Source organism: Chrysemys picta, chromosome 1 (genome assembly GCF_011386835.1).
Source record: "Chrysemys picta bellii isolate R12L10 chromosome 1, ASM1138683v2, whole genome shotgun sequence".
In the NCBI taxonomy this organism is placed as follows: domain Eukaryota; kingdom Metazoa; phylum Chordata; order Testudines; family Emydidae; genus Chrysemys; species Chrysemys picta.
This window is the reverse complement of record NC_088791.1, coordinates 297,480,973-297,495,786: the sequence shown is the minus strand read 5'-3', so window position 1 is coordinate 297,495,786 and position 14,814 is coordinate 297,480,973. Positions and strand designations below refer to the sequence as shown.

General features: G+C 42.6%; 1 protein-coding gene across 5 annotated transcripts in view; it reads right to left on the bottom strand.

Annotated features, from left to right (window-relative positions):
- Positions 1-14,814, bottom strand: part of FNDC3A (fibronectin type III domain containing 3A) — a 195,462-nt gene that overhangs the window by 166,190 nt on the left and 14,458 nt on the right. For 4 of the 5 annotated variants that reach the window (XM_065581235.1, XM_005287137.5, XM_005287136.5 and 1 more), the window contains one exon: positions 9,991-10,119. The exons of the other annotated variant lie outside the window; for it this stretch is intronic. In XM_065581235.1, coding sequence (XP_065437307.1) covers positions 9,991-10,089 — 99 coding nt within the window. In that variant the 5' untranslated portion in view covers positions 10,090-10,119. The remainder of the gene's footprint in view (positions 1-9,990; positions 10,120-14,814) is intronic. 5 annotated transcript variants of the gene reach the window in all.

Below are 14,814 nucleotides of genomic sequence, written 5' to 3'. Positions count from 1 at the left end.
TAAAAACAGATCACTTTTGGCCAAGTAGTAATGTCCTTGCTCACTTTTGAATAAGATATTCCTGCACAATAGTCTCATTGACTTTCATGGGTCTGTCATATATGGTACAATTCAGCATGCGTCAAGGTATCACAATCTGGCTCCTAATGTAATGCCTGAAATTAGGAAATTTAAATTATTTGGCTATTTTTAATGAGTGGTCTCATTTCACTGTACAGTTTGAGAATCAAATGATTCCACACTGAGGTAAGTACACTACTATATGTATGTTCATTTGAATATGCTATGTGAGCAATTTTGTATTAATTTGCTAGACCATAAAGTTATATTTTCATATTTATAATGCATTAAAGCTGCTTCATGTTAACGCAACAAATGCTCAGTCTTAATCATCTTGGATTTCATTTTACATTTGAAAGTTTATTCCCTTCTGGGATACTCTTCAAAGTTCTTTAGAATATTAGTTTTCAGTAAACAAAGGCATCTTATTCTTGACTTCCACATGAAAAAAATCTTACATTTTGAAAGACTCTCTCTCTCTCTCTCTCTCTCTCTCAAAGTATTGATCCTATCCTTAGGAAAAATGCATGTCTATTCCACAGATTAGTAATCACAGGAATAAAATACAGAAAAATGGTAAGCAATTAATCTTTTTATATTAATAAATTAATATAATTAATTTAATCTTCACTATTAATAAGAAACAGAAAAAAATTCCTCCTAGAAGATAAAATAAATGCATTTCAATTATGGGGTTGTTCTCTCCAGAGCCTCATCCCTGTCCACTTGCTATTGTCTTGTATTCTAGATAAATAAGCCTCAAAAGAATGAGGCTCTGATCCTGCACCGTTAAAATCAATGGGAGCTTTACCACTGATTTCAATGAGCATAGACTCAAGCTTTGAGTCAGTGATCAGAAGAAAATTCTGACTCATGTGCCCAATAGAGGTCTAAATTACATGACAAAAGATACCCTCCTCTCTCACAATCAAACTATATGATAGCAAATAGAGAGTCTCCAAGTATATGCTGGTCACACAGTCTTTACTCTAAAGAGTTCACAGTCTAAGAATAAGAAAACAAGCAATGTACTACAGGTGAAAGAGAGGGATAAAAACATATTATGCTTGATTCCCCCCCGCCATAAACAATGTCAATTGTACCCAGCTGGTCCTCTCCAATCTTTATTTGCTGGCAATAGCTGTAAACATCACAGTAAAAGTGGGTCCTGAAGAGGGATTTGAAGAGAGGACAGAGGTATTATGGACAAATTCAGGAAAAGCAGTCAAATGCACGTTTCTGTCTAGCAGAGTAACATATGAATGGACACAAGACTCCCAACGTGTATCAAACACTACTACTTTAGTTTCGATGGGACAGAATGTAAATCTGTAAGTGTAAATACAAGACTGTCTGAATCGTTCAAGTTTTGTATCCTTCCCAGGATTTTTGCTTTAAAAAAAAAAATCAATCAATCATCCTACCCGGCAGAAGATCTCACAACCTTAGCCTGCTTAGGCCATTCAATGCGTGACAGACCCAGACCAGTGGGGTTCAGGAGTCTGGTAGAGGGCAAATATACTGGTCACTGGATGAGTAGTTTTCTGTTCCCTGAGTGACCAGAGCAGGGGCTGCACTAGAGTAATCAGGAACCTGCTAGAACCAGTTCAGACAGGCAGGCTAATTAGGAGCCAATTAAGAAGAAGCTGTTAGAATCAATTAAGGCAGGCTAATCAGGGCACCTGGGTTTTTAAAAGGAGCTGTCAAGGCTGCTTCCCCACTTTGAACTTTGGGGTACAAATGTGGGGGCCTGCATGAAACTTCTAAGCTTAACTACCAGCTTAGATCTGGTCCGCTGCCACCACTCTCAATGCTAATTCCCTTCCCTGGGTAGCCTTAAGAGACTCTTCACCAATTCCCTGGTGAATACAGATCCAAACCCCTTGGATCTTAAAACAAGGAGAAATTAACCATCCCCCCTCCTTCCTCCCACCAACTCCTGGTGGATCAAGATCCAACCCCCTTGGATCTAAAAACAAGGAAAAATCAATCAGGTTCTTAAAAAGAAGGCTTTTAATTAAAGAAAAAGGTGAATATCATCTCTGTAAAATCAGGATGGAAAATAACTTTACAGGGTAATCAAACTTAAAGAGCTCAGAGGAATCCCCTCTAGCCTTCAAAGGTTCAAAGTTACAGCAAACAGAGGTAAAAACCCTAGTAAAAGGTACATTTACAAGTTGAGAAAACAAAGGTAAACTAACACGCCTTGCCTGGCTGTTTACTTACAAGTTTGAAATATGAAAGACTTGTTCAGAAAGATGTGGAGAGCCTGGATTGATGTCTGGTCCCTCTTAGTCCCAAGAGCGAACAACTTCCAAAACAAAAAACACAAACAAAAGCCTCCCCCAAGATTTGAAAGTATCTTGTCCCCTTATTGATCCTTTGGGTCAGGTGTCAGCCAGGTTACCTGAGCTTCTTAACCCTTTACAGGTAAAAGGATTTTGGAGTCTCTGGCCAGGAGGGATTTTATAGTACTGTACACAGGAGAGCTGTTACCCTTCCCTTTATAGTTATGACAGGAACTCACTTCAGTTTGTGGTGTGAGTGTGAGGAGCTGGGAGCAAGAGGTGCAAGGAGCAGAGAGTGAGAGGTATGCTGCTGGAGGACTGAGGAGCACAAGCATCATCAGACACCAGGAGGAAGGTCCTGTGGTGAGAATAAGGAAGGTGTTTGGAGGAGGCCATGGGGGAGTAGCCCAGGGAGTTGTAGCTGTCATGCAGCTGTTACAGGAGGCACTATAGACAGCTGCAGTCCACAGGGCCCTGGGCTGGAACCCGCAGTAGAGAGTAGGCCTGGGTCCCCCCTAAACCTCCCAATTGACCTGGACTGTGGGTTCTTCCAGAGGGGAAGGTCTCTGGGCTGTTCCCCAACCCACATGGTGAATCTCTGAAGCAAGAAAATCTGCCAATAAGCGCAGGACCCACCAAGATAGAGGAAGAACTTTGTCACAAATGTCTGAAACATCTTGCCCTTCATCTTTTGAGATTTACATGTGAATATTTGTGTAGCTATTCTAAAGTTAAGGGTTAGAGGAAAACATTTTATATCCTGTTGAAATATTTGAAATTAATTGATTTGAAAGGAATATTTACAAAATTTCAGGAAACGACTGTATGATTTTGACCCACCTGGCACCTCAACTTTGTATTTCACTAGAAAGAGCATAAACTACATATAACTTGAAATCACAAACGAAGTATTTCATTAAAACAATAACCAAATAAATGGATTCTTCATAGTCTGTTAATACATTTTAGATTGCATCCTGTGTAATGTTAGTTTTCTGTGTTTAGGATCTCAGATGTTTCAAATCATGGCAATTTGCTATGAAGGACTGGTAAACATTGCATAGTCAATTTCTAATGTAAAAAGTTCTTAATATATATTTTTAATTATCTGAGTAACTTGAAGCTCCTTCCCACCAGGCTTTAGATATATTTCTGTAGCCGGCCTCTAGGAATAAAAATTGTTTCTTTTAAAATACAGAGGCCATATCAATAAAACTATAATGGAGTCTGGGGACCAGTTATGATATGGGCAATCCAAGGCTTTAGCTTGGTTGCAGTGACACAGTAAAATTCTGTCCCAATTAGAAATTACAATTGTTATAACTTGATCCCCTGATTCTGTTATAACTCTGTTGTAGAATGAGGGAGTAACTCTGTAGTAATTTGGTGAAAGTGTTTTTGAAATGGGCAAAATATTTGTTTGAATAGCAGCTAAGCATGTGAAATAGCTAGTTTTCAGGATATTGTGTATAGCTCCATGTTTATCAGCATAATGATGGCACAAGTTCTCACTGCAGTCACTAGAACACATTACAAGGGTAAAGCTAGGAAAATCTTTCACAATACCAAAAACCAGTATTAATGCAAGTTATACCACAACTTTAAAAAACAATGAAACTGATTAAAAGTACAGTGAAACGACGTTTAGGTTGAAACAGATACCTTCACATAACAGCAATGGAGTTCAGAGTTAAATCTATGATGCTTCATACATAACTCAGCAAAATACTATAATGTATATAGAGGGATATTCTTATACTGATGTAAACAAGAGATACTCATAAATTCTTATGAACTAATAAAATAGGGTGACCAGACAGCAAGTGTGAAAAATCCGGACAGGGGGTAATAGCAGCCTAGATAAGAAAAAGACCCCAAAATTGGGACTGTCCCTATAAAATCGGGACATCTGGTCACCCTAGAATGTATTCCAAAACTCGCAGAATCACCCAATGCTCTGAAGCTCTTGTACCATGGGGTCTCAATTGGATGAGCTAATGATAGAGTTGTAGCTACAACTCTGAACGTCCTGGCTTTTGTAAGTTCCGAACATAAGTATTTAGAAATCAGCATTAACTAAATCACTACAAGAAAAGTAATAAATGTTTCCAGTAAAGTTCCAGTTCCTGATACTGAATAAATAATTTCCAAATTATTTAAGGGTCATGTATTATATTACACAGACAAAAGAAAAACAAAGTCAAATCAATTGATGATAAAAGTTTTTTGCTAATTTTTGTGAGATGCTAAATTGTAGCCAAATCTGTTATATAACTTGGAACTTGGAAATGAAAAAGTGGTATTAGCGGTCCTTAACTGTTATTAACTGAAAACCTAGCTAACATATTTTGTAGAATTATTTTAAATAAATCTGTTAACTGTCCTCTGAAGGTTATATCCAGTTTGTATGCATGGCTACTCTCTAAGGATAGATACTGTATAAACTACAAACTTTTTACTTCTAAAAAAATTAACAAGAGACATAGTTTAATCTCTAGTGTGGTTCTTGGTTCAAATTCTTTTCTTGCTTAGTAAAAAGATAACGGAATATATTTCCTTTTAATAAAACTTCCCCCAAAGGACATTCAAAAATAGAAACTTCTTCAAACCCTGGAGGTCATTACTAAGCAAGCTGTATGAAAGGGCAGATTGATTAGCCTCATTTTTTGGAGGGGATAGAGAGGTTACTTACGTAGGTACCTAAAAGTAAAGGAAGAAAGAGAAATATGTGAAGAAAGGGTATGAAAAGAGGAAAGTAAAGTATTGAATGTCTAGAGAGAAAAGTGAGTAGGTAAACTTTAATATGTCCATAGCTTTTATTCAAGTTTTTGCTTAATGGGTTGTTGTTTAGTTGTCAGGGATGGCTTACAGTTTTAACTACTTTTAACCAAAAGCAGAAGTATTTTTATTAAATAAAAGCTCTGTTTTAAAATTTCAGAATAATTTCTGCCTGTATTATATTATAATTGCCATCTTTTTTAAACAATGTAGGTAAAAATTCTGAAATGTATTTAATACCAGGCAGAAGACATTCTCAGACACAGTAAACGGGAAATCATATTTTCTTCCCCCACACTCTTCTGTCCATACACTCACCATAACACTTAACAGTTCCGCCTCCTCTTCATTTAAGCCTCATTCAGCTCTCATCCCAATTTGACCTCATACTGGATCTTAGTTTGGCTAGTTCACTCCATTTCCCCTTAAAGCCAAGCAACCAGGCTTCTCTTCTTAAATTTCTTTCCACTCCCATTTCCCTTGTTACTCTTGGAGCATATGCAGGTCACCCATGACAGCATCCCTTTGTGTCTTTGGCATGATCCCTCTCCCAAGGCTAGAAGTAGCATTCACAAGCATTCCCCAAATGGGCCTGTAGCGGGGCGGCCTGGCTCCCAGGCGCCCCTGGAAGCGACGAGCCAGAACAGCCGCCAGAGTGGGCGGAGCCACCGCTGCCTGTCCCCGCCCCCCGGAAGTCAAGGGGCGGGACAGGAAGTATAAAGGCCAGGCCACAGCGTTCAGTAGCTGGCCGGCAGCGGGAGAGGACAGACGCTGGTGCCCAAGCTCCCGCGGGCCTGAGCCTGCCAAGAGCCCGGTATCCTGAGGAGGACTGGCCGAGCCTGCCGAGAGCCTGGTATCCAGAAGAGCGGTCTGAGCTTCCCCCCGCCGAGGGCCCAGACGGAGCGACAAACCTACCTGGTGCTCGGGGCCCGGAGGAGCCCATGATCTGCGACCCAGCAGACGAAACTCAGGAGGAACAGGTACCCATGGAGGAGGAGATGGGAAGTGGCCCGGGGATAGCAGACCCTGAACCCATGTCAGTGTGTTGCGGTCAGGATCCCCACTGACTGCGCGGCAGACGGACTGCTGTGGATAGGGCCCCGGGCTGGAACACAGTGGAGTGGGTGGGCCTGTGTTCCCCCCTGCCACCCCGCGCCGGGTGGCAGTCTCTCCTCCTCCTTGTCCAAGGGGCCTGGGCCTCTGACAGACTATTTGTTTGCTGCCCCGCCCTGCCCTAGGGCCTGGGCTAACCCAAACTGACCCAGCCCCCGCTACAAGGCCTGGGCCGCTGATTGACTATTGGTTTGCTGCCCTGCCCTGATCCAGGGCTGGGGCTGTTAATGGTGTGCTCAGTCCCTGCCTAAGGGCCTGAGCCCTGAACTGTCAATTGTGTGCTCAATCCCTGCCCAAAGGTCTGGGCCCTAACTGTTATTAGCTTTGTAGCGGGGCGGCCTGGCTCCCAGGTGCCCCAGGAAGGGACGAGCCCCACCCCGGAACTACTACAGACACTTATAGGGATCTTGTTTTTCATTAATGCAAAAACAAACATATGTAGAATGAAGAAAAAACTGAATATGAAGTGTCTATTGTAGCAAAGATCTACTGTCAATAGGTCATGCAGTCCTTCTCCCTTGTGGCATAATATTGCTCCATACAGTGCACATTTTCTGCTGGCTTGATAAGAAGTATATTATGTTCTTTATTAGTTTTGAGGCACCATTAACAGGTTTTATACAGTACTTTCCTGAAGCAACAAAATTGGCATCTATATTGGTACCAGGTTTTTTGAAACATTACTTGATGTGACCCAGGGACCTCTTGGGATCCACTGGCAGAGGGCACAGGAGTGCATAGGGTCATAGGGATTCCCTGGGTCTGGTCTCTATAGTTTGTCAAAGCATGTCATGTAAGGTCTCTACTGAAAGCCTGTGTCACACCGATCATCACAGCTGGTCATAGGAAATAACCTTGGATTGACTGATCACAGATGATTCAGTTTAAATTAAATGGAAGGATAATCAAAACCGGGTCATCAAGGACGTTTTTTATTTCAAAAGGGCAGATTTTGGGAAACTAATGGAATTAAAGAAGTCACCTGGACTAAAGAGCTCAAGGGCTTCAATGTGGAGGAGGCTTGGAATTTCTTTTAAATCAACTATACACAAATTATCTTTAATTTGCATCCCAAGCAAGGGGGGGAAAAACTTGTAGGGAAAGACTCCAGAACCATCTGGCTGAATAATTATCTCAAAAAGGTTATTAGGAGTAAACAGAAAGCCCATAGCGAATGGAAAAAGAGTGATCAGTGAAGACAGCTATATCTTGGAGGTTAGAAATTGTATGAATAAAGTGAGAACTACTAAAAGCCAGGCTGAATTAGTTCTTGCCAAGGAAATTAATATAAGTAGTCACAGGTTTTTAGTTATATAAAAATAGAATGAAGAAGGATGAGGTCTGTGTGCAGTGTGGACAGGGAGAAGCTTAAAGATAATCTAAGTAAGCCCCAAAACTAAATTAATACAGTGTCTCTGTTTTCAATAAGGAGGATAATATGGAACATGGGTACGAAGGCAGGATGGCTGATAGAAATGAGTGCATAGAAATAGGTATGGCCACAACAGAGGTGGAAGAAAAACTTGAAGAGTTTAATGCGCTCAAATCAGAGGGACCAGACAATTTCCACCCCAAAATACTGAAAAAACTGGCACATGAGATTGCTAGTCTAGTAGCAAAGATTTTGAATAAATCTATTTGGGGTACTACTGCATGACAGGAGAATAGCTAATGTCGTACATATACTTGTGGGCAATTACAGCTCTGTTAGTCTGATCTCAATAGTATGCAAGATTTTAGAACAAATTGCAAAGGAAAGAATAATTAAAGATATGGAGGTAAACAGAAAACAAGATGTAATGCAACATGGGTTTACCGGGGTATAGACTGTGCCAGTGTGATGGGATGTTTACCACACATCACTTCTGAAAGGAATAAGTAAGCCAAGAAAGGGCCAATTAATGTAAAATGCCACACATGCAGGGATCAGGCTGGAGAAGCAACCCTTGACTGGAAGATGAAGCTTAGTTCAGTAGGTGTGGGCTGGGCTAATATAAAGCCAGGAAGATGGCAACAGAAATGGTTGCAGTGAGGAAGACTGCCGCCACCCTCTGTGCACAGAAATGGGATAAAATTCAATAGTACAAAGTGCAAGGTTATGCGTTTAAGCTTCAATAAGAATATCTACAAAAAGCTGTGGGCTCATCAGTTGTGACAGATAAGAAAAGTGACCTGAGTGTGTTGGTTAATCACGGGATGACTGAGTCACCAATGTGATGCAGCTGCAAAAAAGGCAAATGTGATCCTAGGATGGATCAGGCGTGGCATTTTCAATACAGACACGGACATATTAATGTCATTGTACAAGGCACTGGTAAGAACTCATTCGGAATATGGCATATAATTCTGGTTGCCCATGTTCTAGAAAGATTAATTCAAACTGGAACAAGTGCAGAGAAGAGCTACAAGGATGATCCAGGGAATGGAGGGCCTGTGCTATGAGACGGGACTGGAAGAGCTTGGCTTGTTTTAGCCTAATGAAAAGGCGGCTGAAAAGGGAATCACAGAGGGTTAAGAGCTATTTAAGCTAAAGGACAATGTTGGCACAAGAACAAAATGGGTATAAACTGCTTGTGACCAAATTCAGGCTGGAAATTAGAAGAAGGTTAGAAACCTTCAGAGTGAGATTCTGGAACAGCCTCCCAATAGGAGTTGTGGGGCCAAATAACTTAATTAGTTTTGAGAGAGAGATGGATAAATTTATGAATGGGATTATATGACAGGGTTGCATGTTATCATGGGGGCAGGACTTGGCAACTCTGAGGGTCTTGTCTCATGTATGTCTTGTGCCCCTCAAATCTCAAGCTTCAGGGCTTCAACAGGTCAATTGCAAGGATCAGGACAGGATTTCTACACACTCCTCACCCATCAATGTTTTTTTTTTTTTTTTTTTGGTCTCCTTCCTCTGAAGGATCAGAGATGACCATGGCTGGAGATGGGACATAGGACAGGGTAGGCCAGTGCTCTTAGGTGGCACTGAGGATTCTCTCTCTCATGGGCTTAGCTAGCTGGTTCTTGCTTGCATGCTCAGGGTGTAATTGATCATCATATGTGGGGTTCGAAAGGAATTTTCCCCCAGGTCAGATCAACAGTGACCTAGGGTTTGTGCCTTCTTCTGCAGCATGTGATGTGGGTTATTTGTGGGGATTATATGGGTATATCTCACTTAATCAATTCCTTGCCATTTCAAGAAACTCTGGCATTGTGCATCTCGGTACTGCCTGTTCTCTACCTGTGGCACACACCAGTTTAGTCTCTTGTGGGCTGTAATACTTCAGTCTAATTTCAGTTGTTGGGTTTAGTGTGCGGGTGCTGGGTGGTGTTTGTGACCTGTGATGCACAGGAGATCAAACTAGATGATCTGGTTGTCCACTCTGGCCTTAAACTCTATGATAATTGCTAACAGGCTCATCTTAAATATCAACATTTTTGGAAATATTTACAATCTCTATAGGCAATGTAAATGTCTCAAGAAAAGGATCAGAATCTCGCAACTGCAGTACTCAGACTGCAGTTTCTCTATTCCACAGCCTAAAAAGTGAACAAAAAACAGTCAGCCTAGATCTACACTGACTTCTCAAGAGATACTGGAATGGTGTGACTATTATTTTCAAGACTTTTGCTAAAGAGCATTTTGGTGTTTTTCAGGATTTGGAGCTTTTCAAATATCCCACCTCTTCAGCTGGTACATATACAAAAGAAATGTGGTTATATGGCATAAAAGAAAGCAAAGGTGTTGAAGTTTCTTTACCTGTTGTGCTCCATCCCCACTAACAATAGGGGCAGGTAGAAGAGGAATTTCACTACTTATAATCTGAGTGGTATCCAGTAGTGGAGGGTGTTCTGCCATCTTTGATGGAACATTAATTCACAGGATCACCTGTAAAGAAAAACTACCAAGATTACATAATGTGCATGTTTTATATTTTAATAAATGAAAACTGATTTCATAGTAAGTATCCTTTAAAATAGTCTTTAGTGTTAAAAAGTACAGTTAACAAGATAATTAAATGCACCAGTATAAATATTTTTCATAACATCTCAAAGGACCTTTCCATAAATATGACTTTAAGGTTATTTTGGAATGCTAGCACAGTGATTCTCAACCAGGGGTACGTGTACCACTAGGGGTACTCAGAAGTCATCCAGGGGATACTCAACTCATCTAGATAATTGTTTCTCAACCTGGCGGTTGCAGCCCATGGGGACGGAGTTATGGGATGGGTTTGGGGGGCTTGCAAGTGCAAAGTTGGCATTAGAGCAGGGGTGGGCAAAATTTTTGGACGAAGGGGCACATCTGGGTGGGGAAATTGTAAGCAGGACCATGAATGTAAGGCTGGGGCAGGGGGTTGGGGTGCAGTGTGCAGGAAGGAGCTCAGGTCAAGGGGTTGGGGTACAGGAGGGAGGGGTACAGGAGGGGGCTCAGGCCAGGAGGTAGGGATGCAGGAGGGGGTGTGGAGTGCGGGAGGGGGTTAAGGGCTGGGGTGCAGGAGAGGTGCAGTAGGGGCTTAGAGGACTCAGGGCAGGGGTTGGGGAGCGGGGTGCAGGAGGGGTTTGAAGTGTGGGCTCCGGCCCGGCACCACTTACCTCAAACAGCTCTGGGGTGGCAGTGGCACACAGCGGGGCTAAGGCAGATGCCCTGCCTACCCTGGCCCCGCACCACTCCCAGAAATGGCCAGCATGTCTGGCAGTAGCTCCTGGGGGTGGGGTGGGGCAGGCGGCTCCGATGCGTGCTGCCCTCATCTGTGGGTACGACCCCCAAAGCTCCCATTGGCCGCAGTTCTCCATTCCCAGCCAATGGGAGCTGTGGGGGGTGGTGCCTGCAAGCAAGGGCAGCACACAGAGCCCTCTACCCCCGCCCCCTCCAGGGGCCACAGGGACGTGGTGCCAGCCGCTTCTAGGAGCCGCACGGGGCCTGTGCAGGCAGGGAACCTACCTAGGCAGGGAGCCTGCCTTAGCCCCGCTGCGCCACGGGGCTGGCAATCCCGCAGGCCGGATTGAAAGCCCTGACAGGCCGGATCCAGTCCGTGGGCCGTAGTTTGCCCTCCCCTGCATTAGGCAGTGGCAAGCAGGGTAGTGGAACAGGGCCCCGCACCACAGGCAGCCACATGAAGTTAAGTTACATGCTTCAGCTCCATGTGGCGGGGCTTGAGCTTCAGACAATTCCCACAAGTGAAAAAACAGCCTCAAGGATCATACTGAAATGTAAGTACAATATTTTATATTCCAATTGATTTATTTTATAATTATATGATAACAATGAGAAAGTAAGCAATTTTTCAGTAATAGTATGTTATACTTTTGTATTTCTATGTCTGATTTTGTAAGCTAATTTTATGTGAGGTCAAACTTGGGGTAGGCAAGACAAATCAGACTTCTGAAAGGGGTACAGTAGTCTGGAAAGGTTGAGAACCACTGCTAGCATAACCCACAATTATACTCTGTAGGTCTCTAGCCCCCTCTGGTGGCTGAACCACAGATGTTTGAGTTCACTGCAGCCTCTGAGCCAACAGATGTCAGCCTTGTAAGTCAGTCAGTAGAGACTAATGGTTTTAGACCCAGAGGTCCTAGGTTTAATTCTCATTGACAACTCATCTAAGGGCACTATGTTACATTAGAAAGTCTTGAAAGTGCACAAATGTCTAGCTTCATTATGAACAAGAGCACTGGTACAATGTAATCTAATGTCCATTCATTCTTTCTTTCTTTATTTAAATACTGTCGCATCTAGGTGCCCTAGTTTTGGACCAGTACCCTGCGGTGCTAGATGCTGTATAAATACAGAACAAAAAGATGGTTCCTGCCCATGGTCAAGCTTACAATCAAAATATAAAATAAGAGACAACAGATGGATACAGTCAGATGGTGAAGTGCAGAAAAACAATGAGACAATATTAGTCAACATGATTGCATTGTTTAGTGGTCTCAGCGTATCCACCACTTAAATGTTGCCAATCTTTTTGTAAGCATCACAGAAAAGGAGGGGTTTGAATGAGGTAGCTTTGCAGATGTTTACAGGGAGCTCCTTTCAGGCCAGCACAGGAGAAAATATGAAGGTGCTTGTTTGAAAATTTAACAAGTGGGCAATAAAGGGTAGTATCATGGTCTGATTGGACGCAAGAGTCGACTCTTGATTGCCAATGAGATATTATAGGTGGGGGGGGCAGGTCAGGGGTTTGAAAGTGAAGTGAACAGCTTATATTTGATATGACAGAGTAGTGGGGACCAGTGGAGGGATGCAGAGAGGTGACATGGTCAAAGTGATGGGCTAGGAAGATCATCTTTATAGCAGCATTCTGAACATATGAGTGGGGCAAGAGTGCACTTATCAAGGCCAGAAAAAAGGATATTGCAGTAATTGAGAGACAAGATGATAAGAGCCTAGACGAGAGTTTTAAATGAATGGATGGATGGGAAAGGCCATATATCAGAGATGTTATCCAGAAAGGAATCTGCAAGACTTAAATATAGCCTGGATGGGAGGACCTAGAGAGAAGTCCACATCAAAGAGAATGATAGGCAGGATGGTGGTGTTTACAGTAATCGAGAAAGAAGTAGCAGGAAGCATTTTAGGGGGCACATTAAGAGCTCTATTTTATCCATATTTAAGCTTGGCATCCATGAGATGTCAGAGAGACGGCCAAGATTTTAATTTGTACAGAAGATAACAGGAGTTATCTGGAGCGAAGGTCCACACAGTTGATGGTAGTTAAATTTGAATCTGCAGATGAGATTACCCAGAGATAAGATTTAGAGGGAGAAGAAAAGAGGACCAAGGACAGAACCCTATGGAACACCCACAGATAGTTGGAGGTGGGATGAGGAGTACTCTCTGAAGGACATGATGAAGGAATGATTTGAAAAGTAGGATAAGAACCAAGAGAGGGACAGTCACAGAAGCCAAGGGAGAAATTTTTTTTGAAAGGCGCATTTTCAGTGCCTTCGTGGGTGACTGACAGGTCAAGGGGAATAAATATATCTCAGTTATGCCATATCCATATCATAAGCATATTTCCATAAAGAATATGGAATGTAACGTCACAATACAAAAATTAAATTGAATTAAAAAACTCACACTGCGTTAGCATATTTTGAAATGAGCAGGAAATGCACAAAATTATTCAAGATTTATTTAAAAAAGGTAAAACACACACCTCCCTCCTAAAAAGCCTTGATTAGAGCGTGTCAATATTTAGAGTCATCACAACTAACTCATACTTCCTATCTAGCAAATTATGCTTATTCTCCAGTATTTATCTACTCAATGAACACCTCAGAAAGACTCAAAGGACTTTCAGAAGCAAGCAACCATCATCCTTACCATTGTGCTGACAGTGGATTCTAATAATCTGAGGAGCAACATAACCAGGAATGGTTTCATTTGTTTTTTTTCCCCTCCTGCTTCTAGGTTATCCAGCTAACCTAGCCTTCCTGTTTTATCAATGTTAGTTTAAACTTCTTCCAGCACAGATATATCTTCTATATAGTGAGGTACAACAGTGCTGATGTTCATTATTCACAGCATATTTAATACAATTTCCTTTCAGTGCACTTCAAGTTTGTCTTTGTTAGTATCAAACAAGGGAAAAGCTCTTATGCTAACATGAGAATTGACAAAGACAGCTTAATGGCTCTCAACCCTCTACAGCTAAATACTGGAGATACTTATTTGACCAACTGAAAAGATGTTATGCAACCTACAATATAAAAATATATTTGTTGTCCAAAAACCCCAACACAACTGACCATTTTAACTTATTTACTCCTCCCAGGCTGAAACTCTGTTGTAAATCTGCTCTGGGCTTAAGTTGGAACACAGAGCTGAAGAATACAGAAACCTTACAGGGGAAAAAGCCCAGAGCAGCAAGCGTGGAGTAGCTAGTGCACGACGAGTACGAGTGGAAGTAAGGGGGTCTGTAAGTAGTTAGTGCAGAGTGGCTAGTACACCTTAAGTTCACATACTAGCTTACTCTGCACTAAACTCCCCATGTAGACAAGTCCTAAACCTAGGGCCCTACCAAATTCACAGCTGTGAAAAACACGAAATCTGGTCTTGTGTGTGCTTTTACCCTATACTATACAGATTTCACGGGGGAGACCAGTGTTTATCAAATTGGGGGTCCTGACCCAAAAGAGTCACAGGGGGTTTGCAAGGTTATTTTAGGGGGGTTGTGGTACTGCCACCCTTCTGCACTGCCTTCAGAGCTGGGCGGCTGGAGAGAGGTGGCTATTGGCCAGATACCAAGCTCTCAAGGCAGCGCCTGCCAGTAAGGGTGGCAATACCATACCAGATACTAAGCTCTCAAGGCAGCGCCTGCCAGTAAGGGTGGCAATACCATACCATGCCACCCTGACTTCTGCGCTTTTGCCTTCAGAGCTGGGCGGCCAGAGAGTGGCGGCTGCTGACTGAAGGCCCAGCTCTGCAGGCAGCAGCACAGAAGTAAAGGTGGCAATACTATACCATGCCATCCTTACTCTGTGCTGCTGCCGGTGGTGGCTCTGCCTTCAGAGCTGGGCTCCCTGCCAGCAGCCATCACTCTCCAGCCGCCCAGTGCTGAAGGCAGTGCCACCACCA